Below are 12,168 nucleotides of genomic sequence, written 5' to 3'. Positions count from 1 at the left end.
TGTGCATTAGGCTTTGAAAGAGAGTGTGTGTGTGAGAGAGAGAGAGAGGGAAAAAAAAACTATATAGCTAATTTTAATTACAGACCTAGTTCTAAGTCAAATCAGTATTAATGTATTGTGCATTTTATGCTGAAGTAACCACTTGAAAAATGTGAATGCCATTGTTTTAATTTAATTAGTTAATATTTGATATTAATAATGCAGTTTATATTTAACTTATTTAAAAAATATAGTGTATTCAACAGCAAAAAAGCAGTGATTCTATATGTTGTAAATGATATTTTGTCACATATACTAAACAAAGGCAAGAGTGAATTAGAACAAAACCATTTTTATGATCACCAAGAGGATAGAAATGGCAAATTAAGTAAAAATGAAATATGAAAAGGTGTAATACCTAAGGAGCAATGAAGCTAGTTAAAAGAGAATTCAGAGAGTACTATAAGTGGATAGAAGCACTAATCATGCAGCACAGAGGCTTTCTAAGTATATCTGCATCCCATTAACCTAAGCAGAGTGAAATGAGCTGGGTTACTAAGTACCGAAAAGGCATTCAGGACTTTTTTTTTCTCTGTTTACATGGGACAGAAAGAAATTGCATTTAAATAGTTTGTGTTCTTGTTTTGTTCTAAAGCTGTAAGACTTTTCTATGACTGTATGAAGCTTTTAAGGTTAAAAAAGAAGCATACTAAATAGGTACTACAGTATAAGTAAATATGACAATTTAAATTTTTGTGTCAATTATTTTTTAAGAACATCCCCTGAATTTCTGCTATCAATCATGAAGAATTTCATTCAAGAATTTCTGGTGTACATTTATGTTACTGCAATATTCCTATTATTTGCCATTTGAACTTAAAAAGTAATTTATGTCTGCATAAGTTCTGTGTCGGAAATTACTAAGTGAATGAGCAATAATAAGTAGTACATGAGGTTTCTGGTGTAAAAAAAAAAACAACCTGCCAAGATTGTCTCATTACATTGTAAATGGATAATACACAGTCATTAGGCATATTAGGTTTTCATTGTGGGACACCATCAGACGCGGATATTGATCGCAGCTGAAATGTCTGCAGTATATAGCGTACATGAGGAAATCAATAACCATATTCTGAACTTTCCAACAACAGTGACAGGCAGGATCTTGAAAAATATCACCCCGCTTCCATTCATATTTCTGTTACAGTTTGAGGACGGTGGAAATGAGACAAGCGATTTTAATCCATCAAGAATCCATCATAGAAAAAGATGCAGTGTTTTAAACATCTTTTCTGACAGTTAAATTGGTCCCACTTAGTTGTAGAAAAATGGAGGTAGCTATTACAACTCTTTTACTAGATGTTGGATGCATGGAGGCCTTGCTGTACATCACAGGCAGTGCCACTTATGCTTTCCAACAAATGGCCTTTCACAAATGGCTGCTAAGAGGCTGGAATGGTTCTGGCGGCAGAACATTAAACAACATGTAGGTCACTGCAATGAGTCTGCATCAGGACGACGACAGGACCAAAAACAAATGCCCAAATCTGTGGAAGCAGCATCTTTGGACATCTTTCAAGGCTAGCTCAAAATCCAAACCAAGAAGCAATTAGCAGGACTTTCCAAACACCCCTTTTTGCAAGAAAGCATGTACAATAAAACCATCTAGACTTACTGTCAACTATGACTTGTCTTCCTGACCAGTCGTCATTGATCATCTGTATATTCCCAAAATGGATGTCGCTGAAGAAAATGCGGTTGTGGTGAGAGCTCTGTTGCCGATAATCAAACGCCAGAGCGATGACGTTCTTGAAGTAGTCTGGATTCTCAAAAGGTTGGAGAGGGGAGTTAAGATCACTCTCGTCAGATAGGTGGATGCTCTTCAAGATGGTCCTTTCAGAGTACAGAAGATAGCCCTCATATCTTTGGCAAGCAAAGCCATCTTCGGCTAAGTACCCATGAGCACAGGAACAGGTCCTTCTTCCACTGCCCAGGTGAAAACACAGCTGTTGACAACCTCCATTGCTCCTCGCACATGGGTTTGTGCCTGCAGGCAAAAGCATTGAATAACATCACTTGATGTACACTGCAATATCCAGAATAAATCTTGTTTCTGTTTTTTTTTTTTTTTTTAACATATGTGGCATAATAAAATAAACAAATTAAGTTGAAACCTCAACCTTTCTCCCGGCCTCTGTTAAACACTTTCACGTCCTTCAGGTTGACACCAAGACCACTTCTCATCGTGACAGCATCGGTGGCATCACTCTTGAATCCACGCCGGATTGATCCGTTGGCATGGGCCCTGCCATAGACGGCACAGAGATCGAGTCTGACATCAGCGTAATGGTGGCAGTTTTCTAATTAAAAGCTGCAAGACTCATTAAAACACACAGAAAATCTGCTTTAGCGGCAAAGCCGAGAAAACGTCACCTTGCCGATGACTTACGGTACACCCCATTTACATAAGGCCAACGGAGCCTGCCTGGGAGATGACAGAAACATACTGCAGGCCTCATAATAACCTTGCTCGGAAGGGGTTAATCCGTTGAGACTGGAGCATCTGGCTCCGTGGGCCACTTTGGAGAGTGTAGCACTTAGTAAAATAATAAATTACCTGTCAGACCAGTAGATGTAAGCCCCAAACACAGCCACGGAGAACAGGTCCACATTGGAGGCTGACAGTACAATCTCACGGCCCTCCCCGGTCTCAAGGTTGATCCTTTCTATCTTGTCGGTCCGGGCGTCGCACCAGTATAATCTATTTTCCTAGAAAGCAATTTGAAAATGAGCGCCTCTCCCTTTGAGCAGCTCCATTTTATCAGCATCAGAAGAAGAGAGAGTGAGCGGAGCATCAGGAAGTAGAATCACGTCACCCTACCTCGTAGTCAATGGTGATTCCATTCGGCCAGGCGATGCCAGAACTGACCAGGGTCACTTGGTCAGAACCGTCCAGTCGTGCACGACCAATGCAAGGATTTTTCCCCCACTCGGTCCAGAATAAGTAACTGTTAATTGGAAAAATCAGATCAGGATTACTGTTTTACTGATTCTATATATTTTATAGTGACCTTAAAGGAATAGTTCAGCCAAAAATTAAAATTATGTCATCATTTATTCACCTTAATGCCATTCCAAACATATACTTTTCTAAAAAAAAATATGAAGGATACAAAAGTGTCATAAAGTGGTCCATACAACTCATTAACAATATGCCAAGTCTTCAGAAAGCTTTCTGTAAGAAACAATTGTTTATCACTGAATATATATTGACATCAGCCCTAGAACACCTTGGCATGTTCATTAGAGAAGAATGAATCATTGTGAACAACTAATTATTTTGAATTAAATCAGTTGAAACTTGAAAGCCTCCTCATTCACTATAAGACTGCAAGGAAAAAAGCAACCAGTACAGAATTTTTACTTTTGTGCTCGAAAGAAAGTAAGCCGTATGGGTTTGGAATGACATGATGGTGAGTAAAAGATGTCAGAATTTTCATTTTTGGGTGAACTACTCCTTTAAAGCGTAAAACTGTTGTTACACCACCAAGGAAATGTCATTCAAAGTTTGACTCAGCTGGAAACGAAATAGACTTTTATAGCCTTAGGCTTGAATGGGTGTCTCTTTTTTGGATGTCTGGGATTTAGAAGATCCCACTCCTGATGCTATCTGCTGTCAGCAGATAGATCGGTTAAAGCACTCATGTCAAAAATTTGTCTTCTCAGTTTGTGATTCTGATTGTAGGGAGTAACATCAAATTCAAGGCAAATGCAGACAAAACTAAAAAGAGATCATAAAATTTGACTTGACTCTAATTACTGGAACAATACTGTAATTGACTACAAAATTGGTCTGAGACTAAATGGAGATACATATTGTATCTTCTGGTTTTGAATTCAGGGATCATCAGAGAAGGCAAAGACATTGTGTCAGCAAAACTCACAATCTCACAGATCGCAAAGTGTATTTGACCTTCAAAGGTCAAAATACCTTTGCATTTTCATTTCTCAAGAGCTCATTGTATTTTCTGATCTAATGCACTTGTATAGTTCCCTAAATTTGTAGCCTGATTTGCAAAGTCCTTCTAAAGATTTATATTAGTGAACAGCAGACATGGCTGAATCTGATCTGTTGTCTCAAAGGCAGCTGACGTACCCTCTCTGTGGATGCACTGCAATGGCTCTTGGCTGATCCAGCCCATCTGATATTACAACTGACCGGTAGAGACCATTTAGACGAGCAATTTCAATGAGGTTGAGGCCATGGTCTGTCCAGTAAAGGTTACCTAGGGAAAAAATAAATAAATTATATATATATATATATATATTAAATTGCAATAATATGTCACAATATTATGTTTTTATTGTATTCAAATTGTTTTGTATTTTTATGTTTATTAAATCAAATAAACGTAGCCTTGGTGAGTACAAGAGACTTTATCTCAAAAATGTAAACAACTGTATTGAACCCAGATTTTGAATGGTATGGCCTTAACTAAAAAATAAAATGAAAATGAAAATAAAAAATACCTGCATGTAATTACATCTGTAATTAATTCCTGTTGACCCATCCCTTTCAACTTAACCCACCCATACCACCAATCCTGTCCCTAACCTTACCTGTATCCCACCTCAATAACAGCCAAAGTGTTTTGCAATACAATATGAATACAATGAGTACATTGTACTTATTTTTTTATTCAAGTACATAGTAGTTAAGGCCACCTAATATAACGAGGGACCAAGATTTTAACTGAAGAAATGCTGACATTCTGTGCTGCGCAGTACCATTTATTGAAAAACTATACACAGACAGATAGTGATAAAAAAATGGCAGTATTCCATTTTTAAAATGATGTTTGTGTCTAACCAGCAATCCAATCGACTGCGATGCCCTCCACTCTGTTAATGCCAGTGGTGATAATGTCTTCCCTCCATGTCTGATCCCTCTTGGCTCTGGAGATGCGGTTTAAACCCATGTCTGTCCAGTAAATGGTATCATTGCCTGTATGAAAGGGGATATTTTTATTCACATTAAGAGCAAAGCTTGTAATATAAATAGTTTATGAGAATGCATCTCAGAAGCTTTTCATCAAAAAAAAAAAAAAAAAAATGAAGCACACGACAGAGATATCCTGGAAACTTCTTATAATGCTTGTAAGAGATTCCTATATTAATTTCTAATGCTTTTTGTCAGTAAAAATAACAACAGTTACCAACAAGCTTTGTGTATTGGGGCATTCAAAGTGACATACAAAAATAGTGTAGCAAACAAATCAAACATGATTAGCAATGACTAAACGATTGTTTTGACAGAAGCAAGCTCTAAATGTAAATGGTATTTTTGCCCTACAACCGAATGCGGCAAGAGTAGTTATTTATTTGCACCATACTGTTATTGCTGAATTCACACTCGGCTAACGGATCTCTTGCATGTGACAACAGCCAGCTGGAAGGCCCTCATCTGTTTTATGCTCCAACAAGCTGCCTCTTAATAAAATGCAAATGGTATTCATGTGTAATCAGCTGTCATAGGCTGAGCCGGACTGGGGTTTTCTTCACCTGAGATAAGCTGATTCTGGTGGTAGGCGAGAGCATTTGCATAGAAACTCTCTGACCATCTGCCTCTATTGCCCTGCTGCTGTGGTCAGCAATTCTGTCATGTTTCCCAACCCATGCATGTGTTGACCTGTCCATCCAATGAATTAAGGTGAATGAATATTTGTTTGAATACATAAAAACATCCATTCAGTTAAGAGCAGATACAAAGGATGAAGTATGCTATACTCCAAGTCCAAGGTAATGATTTTCTTGTTAAATTGATATTGTTATAAATAAATTAAAATAATAATAATCATGGTTGATTATGATTTCACTTTTTTAACTTTAGTTAGTGTGTAATGTTGCTGTTTGAGCACAAACAACATCTGCAAAGTTATGACTGCCAAAGTTCAATGCAAAGGGAGATATATTTTTTTAAAGAATACTCAGTTTAAGGACTACAACAAATGGCTGGTAGGAACTACAATGAGCTTCTTCCCGGGTTAGTGACATCACTAACCCTAAAATGTACATAAACCCTGCCGCTGAGAACACGCAACAAAGGGGTGAGGCAATACAGTACGTAACAAAAATGCAATAGCATGTCATAAAAGCAAGATGACAACATAAGTTATAACCGTAATTAAACTGTACTTGGTTTACTTAGTAAACCAAAGAAAGTCTAAAACCCACGGTTTGAAATTATGGGTGTTTGTGACGTCACAGATTACCTTGTAACTAATCACAACAACGTGCCGGCAGGCTTTTATCATTAACTATGACTGCTCTGAAGCAGGAAAGTCTTGAGAGAAGCCAGGTTATCCTGGTATTTTTTTTGATGATATGAAAAATTGTGTAGATTTAGCAATATAGTGAGTCTATTACAATGTTATGATGAACTATATGTAGTCAAGCAAAAGGCTTATCGTATGAATTAATATTAATTAATGACAAACCGTCGCAAGGGCTGTGCCAAGTGTGCGAGCGCATAGGAGCTTGCGCCAAAGTAAAGTGACAGCTGACTTGAAATAAAGCCAATAAAGTTCATGTTTTTGTCCTTTGAAATTTAATACTACAAAACATAACTAAAACAATATAGCTCTGAGCATGTGCATGTGACCGTGATTCTTGTGCATATGTCAGTCAGTGTGGCACGTCAAGTTCTGAGAGAGCTATTCAGTTCATTATAAATTCTGATTTATGTCGCCTCTGGAATGAACCAAACCATAGATATTAACCTACCTGATAGGTTCTAGTAAATACGCTGGAAATCCATGCTCATTCAAGGATGTGCATTTATTTCAAGTGTGGAGAAGGCACGGGCGCCTGCAAGATTTCATCTGAATGTTTTTTTTTAAAATCTGAACTCCAAAAAGCAACAAAATTGTCAAACATCCATTTGGCGCATGTTCACAGAGGAACGCGGCTGTTCGTTCTCTCGATACTGTCTGTTTTACTGAGAAATCGCTTTAGGTGATTCAGTGAGAGAGCAGTCCAAACTAATGCAAGTGGATTCAGACCATTTTGCAAAGGCGTTTTACCAATTCATAGTTTAAAAAACAATTTAAGCATCAGAAAACATGTGAGAAATTCAGTTGCACAGCTGTTAAAGTGAATATACGAAGTGAAGCAAGCTATTTTCTTAAATATCCACAGCACAAACAACAAGTTGCTCGTCACTATAGCAACACTAGACTCTCAGAGCTGGCGTGAGCAAGTTGCATATTCATTGATCCGTGTATATTAAATGAGGCAAGGGTGTAGAGTTGCATTTTTTTTTTAAATATGTCATTTTGGTGATCAAAGATGAGTTTTAAGGGATAAATAATTGACAACAGGGGGACTTTAAATAATTTAACTAACTAAATTAAATAGTTTTTAGTAACAACAACAATAAGTAAATAAATAAATAAATAATAATAATAATAATAATTAAATTAAATGCATCATATCTCACTATCAAACAAACAAATACATAAATGTATTCACTAGCAACCTCACACTGTCTGTATAGCGTACTTATCCTTTGCATCAGCTCTAACCTGAACAGAATGCTATATAGACTGCATTTTCAGCACAGTGTTTGTTGCTTGTTTGTTTATGGGAGAAGGAAAGGTCAGGTCACATTTGAATGGCTACAGTAAGTAGTCTGTGCTAATGCATGAGAATGTGTTTGCATGTGTATGGAAATGTCTCATATTATTGACTGTTAGAATGATAATTTGGTACCATCACATGTGGACTGCCCCCTTGACGCTCACTTCATTTATGCCACTTGTCACCACAAAATGCTCCCCCGAAACAGGCTGAATAATCTTGCATCAGACCGCTGTCAAATTAACCTCATTCAGAGAATGAATAATGCATAGTATGAGAACAACCCCTCAACATCATCAGCTTGGCGATGTCAGCTCTGCTTTCATTTGCTAGATTATCTAATGTACAGCTTTCTGTCTCTTATGGTTCTAGCTATATGAGATACGAATATTTATCTGAGTTACTGTTTGCACCAACTTGTTTAACCCATTTATCTCTTCAACATGTGATATGGAGTCTTGTAGAGTCCCTTCTGATCTAGCAAGAGACTGTGTAGCTAATACAAAACTGTAGATCTGGCAGCAAACAACATTTTAAAAAAGTAATGCAGAGAAGGCAATACATGCCTTATCTTTGTTGTGCACACACAGAGGATTCAGAGAGCAGTTCTATACACTACTGAACAGAGTGAAAGATAGCAGGACTGAGTCACAGAAAGTGCAGTGTTTGTACCTGCATGAAAGTCCAAGCCAACGGCAAACAAGGTGCCACTGATGGGCATCAGGGTCTCGGCATGGTCACTGGGATCCAAAGCCATTCCTCGTATCCCCTCATGAAAAGAGTACATCAGAAAAGAACTCAAGCCTGTGATAGACAACAGCAAGCAAGAGATGTTAGATTGAGGTCAAATGAACGTCACACAGTTTTCTTTGGACACCTTCCACATAAAAGTACGACGTGAATTGTTGTTTAACACTAGAAGTCCCAGAGAGCAGCCATTTGGCTTTTCTACCTATAAAACCCGCAGGACAGCCGATGGGCTGGAAGGCTTTAGGCTAATATCCTTAATCAGCTGTGAACAGTTGCTTTTGTTATGTAAACAATGTGGGGCCATGCTGAGCCACTTCAAGGAAACTTGTGTTTCACTTTGCCATCTTAGGGAGAAATCAACACACGTTTTTTTTTTTTCCTTTGTTGCTGAGATCTATTGATAAAAATAGTACAAAATAAAATAAAGAAACCAACCATTTGTACACATATTTACAAATAATATTAAAAAGTGAGTGAGTACATTCCAGCAATCACTCACAATCCTGGCACTGCCTGGCAATATATTATAAATACATTTTGTATATATTCATTATATATTAATCTTATATTTGAAATACATCATAAGTCCATTTTTAAAAGTGTTTGAAAGATGGGTTCAAGTGTACTACAAGTAGTAACTAAATACATTTTTCTATACAGAGATAGTATGTTAAAAGCACATTTTAGTTCAAATTCATGGTTTAAGATTTTTTTTTTTTAAATTTACTTGAAATAGGATAAAAATACTCAGAGTTTTCACTTAACCTCCTTTCTGAAACCGGCCCATGGTCAATCAAGTTCTCTGCTTTTAGCAGCCCTCCCTCCCCCACACATACAAACAAGCCACCAGCAACCATTCACACACACACCCCCAACCCCCCTGCAGATTGCTCAGGTAATGACCATATTTACACATGAATTGATGCTAATGATAGCCAAAAGACTAGCCAGTTAGCATCCACTTGGCTAAAGGAGGGTTACAAATCTCTGGGACTTCTAGTGTTAAAGTGAAGAAAACATGCGTGACATCCCCGCTAACCAAATTGACAGGGAGCACGACAACAGCCTACCTTCACAGGAGAGACGGTCACTTCGAAGGTTGTAGCCGATGGTGCAGGCACATGTACGTGTGTTTTCAGACGTGGGCAGACAGAGCTGCGAACAACCACCATTATTCAACTGACAGGCATTCCTACCTGAGAGAGACCGCAATAAAAGACAACATGGTAATGAATGAAATATCTTGAAAAAAAAGTCTTTGTGGAGACAACTGTGGACTGTAATTGTTTGGCTTCTCCATCTCTAACACTTGTACATTCTTGCAAGGTAATTATTCCAAACCATTCAAAACATTTATATTTCTTAAATATAGGAATGTGATAGGTGACGTTTGTATTCATATCTACTTGTGCAGCCAGATGAAACTGCAAAACTAATGACTGTTTCATACATTTCCTTAAACCCTCTTATCTTCCATTGCTTATACAAACAAATCTTATGACATTGTATTATCCATTTACAGTATACTGTGTGAGAAAAGATTTTAAATATTGTCATTTTGCTAAAGCCAAAGTAAAGAAAAAAAAAAAAGATATCTGGAAAATATTCAGTCTGTATTAAGTTGTGTTACATGTTCACTAGTTTTGAGTTTCTTGATTTGATATTTTGAAGTGTTTATCTGTTTCCATTGTTCCCAGTGTTTACTTCCTGTTTTACTTTCTTCCCATAGTTACCCTTGTTAGTTTCTATAGTTACCCTGTACCAGTCTCACCTGTTGCTTGTTAGCCTCTTGTTTGCCTGTGAATATACACCCCTGTGTTTCAGTCTTTGTTTGTCAGTTGTTGTCTTTACTTCCCATGATAAAGATGTTACGTTTCCTGTCTCAAGGTTGGATAATTACTGTCTTCCTGATGTTTGTTTGGATTATTGCCTGCTGCTTTTCAGTTTGGATTATCTTTGTTTGTTTGGTTTTGTAAAGACTGCAAGCGATAAGATCCTCACCTCTTCACAAACACTGCTAACCATAACAAATTGTCAGTGTAGCTTATTTTATACTTATTATTATTGATAATGTGTACATTGCCATGCAAAAGTTTGGAGTTGGTAAGAGCATAAGACTCTTATGAATTTTAAGCAGCTATTACTCCAGTGTCACATGATCCTTCAGAAACCATTCTAATATGCTGATCTGGTGCTCAAGAACTGTTTGTGGTAACTGATTTATTATTATTATTATTATTATTTTCTAATCATCAGACTGTCTGAAAGAAATCTTTTGTAACTTTAATTATTGTCACTTTTGTTCAGTTTAATGCGCCCTTGCTAAATGAAAGTATTGGTCCCACTTTATATTAGTGTTTGCAGTACAAAATGAGCACAATAAGTACATTGTACTTATTTTTAGATGTAAGTACATGTACATGTACATACTATGTACTTACATAAAAAAATAGGTACAATGTACTTATTGTGTTCATTTTGTACTGCAAAACACTTTGGCTGCTATTGAGGTGGGATATGGGTAAGGTTAGGGACAGGTTTGGTGGCATGGCAAGGTTTAAGGGTGAGTTAAGTTGTAAGGGATGGGTCAACAGTGTAATTATAAGTGTAATTACATAAATTAATTACAGATGTAATTAAATGCTGGTATTTTTAAAAATTTAACTAGAATGTAAAAACATTTATGCACACAATATGTGCATTGTATTAAATCATTAATTTAAATGTAAGTACATAGTAGTTAAGGCCACCTAATATAAAGTGGGACCAAAGTATTAATTTCTCTAAAACAACAACAACAACAACAACAACAAAAACAACAACAAAATAAATAACTTTTGAATGGTACAGTAAACCTGAAGAGAAACATTTTCATTTGAATGCCAAATGACATATACAGTATACTGCTGTTCTGATATCATCCCAAAGCAATTTTACAGAGAATATTACCATACAAACCCCATTTCTGTCAAAAACTAGAGCTGTCAATAGAATATAATCATGTTTAATATCATTAAAATCAGAATGAAGCCATCATATCAAAGTTAATAAGTTAACATATTCAAAGAATATCTTAAGTTAAAAAAATAATTTGTAAAAACTTTTTCTTTTTGCTCGAGGAAATGAGGGTTTAGAAATAACCCTGTGCAACATCACCTCTCTTTAGTTCTCTTTATTTTATTTTACTATGTGAAATCAATTATCCATTCCACAAAATTCCCAGTTCCAAAAGATTTACCCCCAAAAATTCAAAAAAAGTTTGCAGATTCTATATTGGCCTGCGTATGAGCCATATAGGCAAAGCTAAAGCAGAAGATTAATTTGAGATAGTCTCTGAGGCATGTCATTTACCCTTTTATATGAAAGCAATTCATTAACAAGTTCGCTCACAAAGGTCTGGTCGTAAATTCAGTATTTCTCTCCTCATTTGATGAAAGGTTTTAGTGTTGGTGTCAAGTTAAGATGACTTTCCATTCTTTCCAGAAGTCTTACTCTTGTCTTAATTGTATAACTGAAAGTGAAGGGGAGGGAAACTGCACCACTGTGTATTAGCGCAAGCTCTCATGGAAAGCTCAGCTAATTGCTGTCGGAGAAATTTGGTGGCTGGATAGATTTACATTTGAGCCCGTTTAATGGTCATTCCTTATTCAAGTCGACAGTTTAGTGGGATTCACAGCAATACCGTTAATGGATCTGCCATTAGTATGAATTATTTGCAGAATAACTCACAAAATGGAAAACCAATATCCGAATATATCTCTGCTTAGTCACAGGGAAGATAAGGTTGTGATATCATCTTAA

At 36.6% G+C, this 12,168-nt stretch overlaps 1 protein-coding gene across 1 annotated transcript in view; it reads right to left on the bottom strand.

Moving 5' to 3' along the window:
- The window catches only part of lrp1bb (low density lipoprotein receptor-related protein 1Bb), a 359,341-nt gene that overhangs the window by 94,110 nt on the left and 253,063 nt on the right, over nucleotides 1–12,168 (bottom strand). Inside the window, exons 33-40 of the mRNA XM_067410627.1 lie at nucleotides 9,438–9,563; nucleotides 8,290–8,421; nucleotides 4,850–4,984; nucleotides 4,136–4,265; nucleotides 2,861–2,987; nucleotides 2,597–2,748; nucleotides 2,160–2,284; nucleotides 1,655–2,026 (exon numbers count right to left, since the gene is read on the bottom strand). Of these exons, the coding sequence (XP_067266728.1) occupies nucleotides 1,655–2,026; nucleotides 2,160–2,284; nucleotides 2,597–2,748; nucleotides 2,861–2,987; nucleotides 4,136–4,265; nucleotides 4,850–4,984; nucleotides 8,290–8,421; nucleotides 9,438–9,563 (1,299 nt within the window). The remainder of the gene's footprint in view (nucleotides 1–1,654; nucleotides 2,027–2,159; nucleotides 2,285–2,596; nucleotides 2,749–2,860; nucleotides 2,988–4,135; nucleotides 4,266–4,849; nucleotides 4,985–8,289; nucleotides 8,422–9,437; nucleotides 9,564–12,168) is intronic.

The sequence above is a fragment of the Chanodichthys erythropterus genome, chromosome 14, assembly GCF_024489055.1.
Source record: "Chanodichthys erythropterus isolate Z2021 chromosome 14, ASM2448905v1, whole genome shotgun sequence".
Classification (NCBI taxonomy): domain Eukaryota; kingdom Metazoa; phylum Chordata; class Actinopteri; order Cypriniformes; family Xenocyprididae; genus Chanodichthys; species Chanodichthys erythropterus.
Note: the sequence above shows the minus strand (reverse complement) of the source record. Positions and strands in the feature narration are given on the sequence as shown.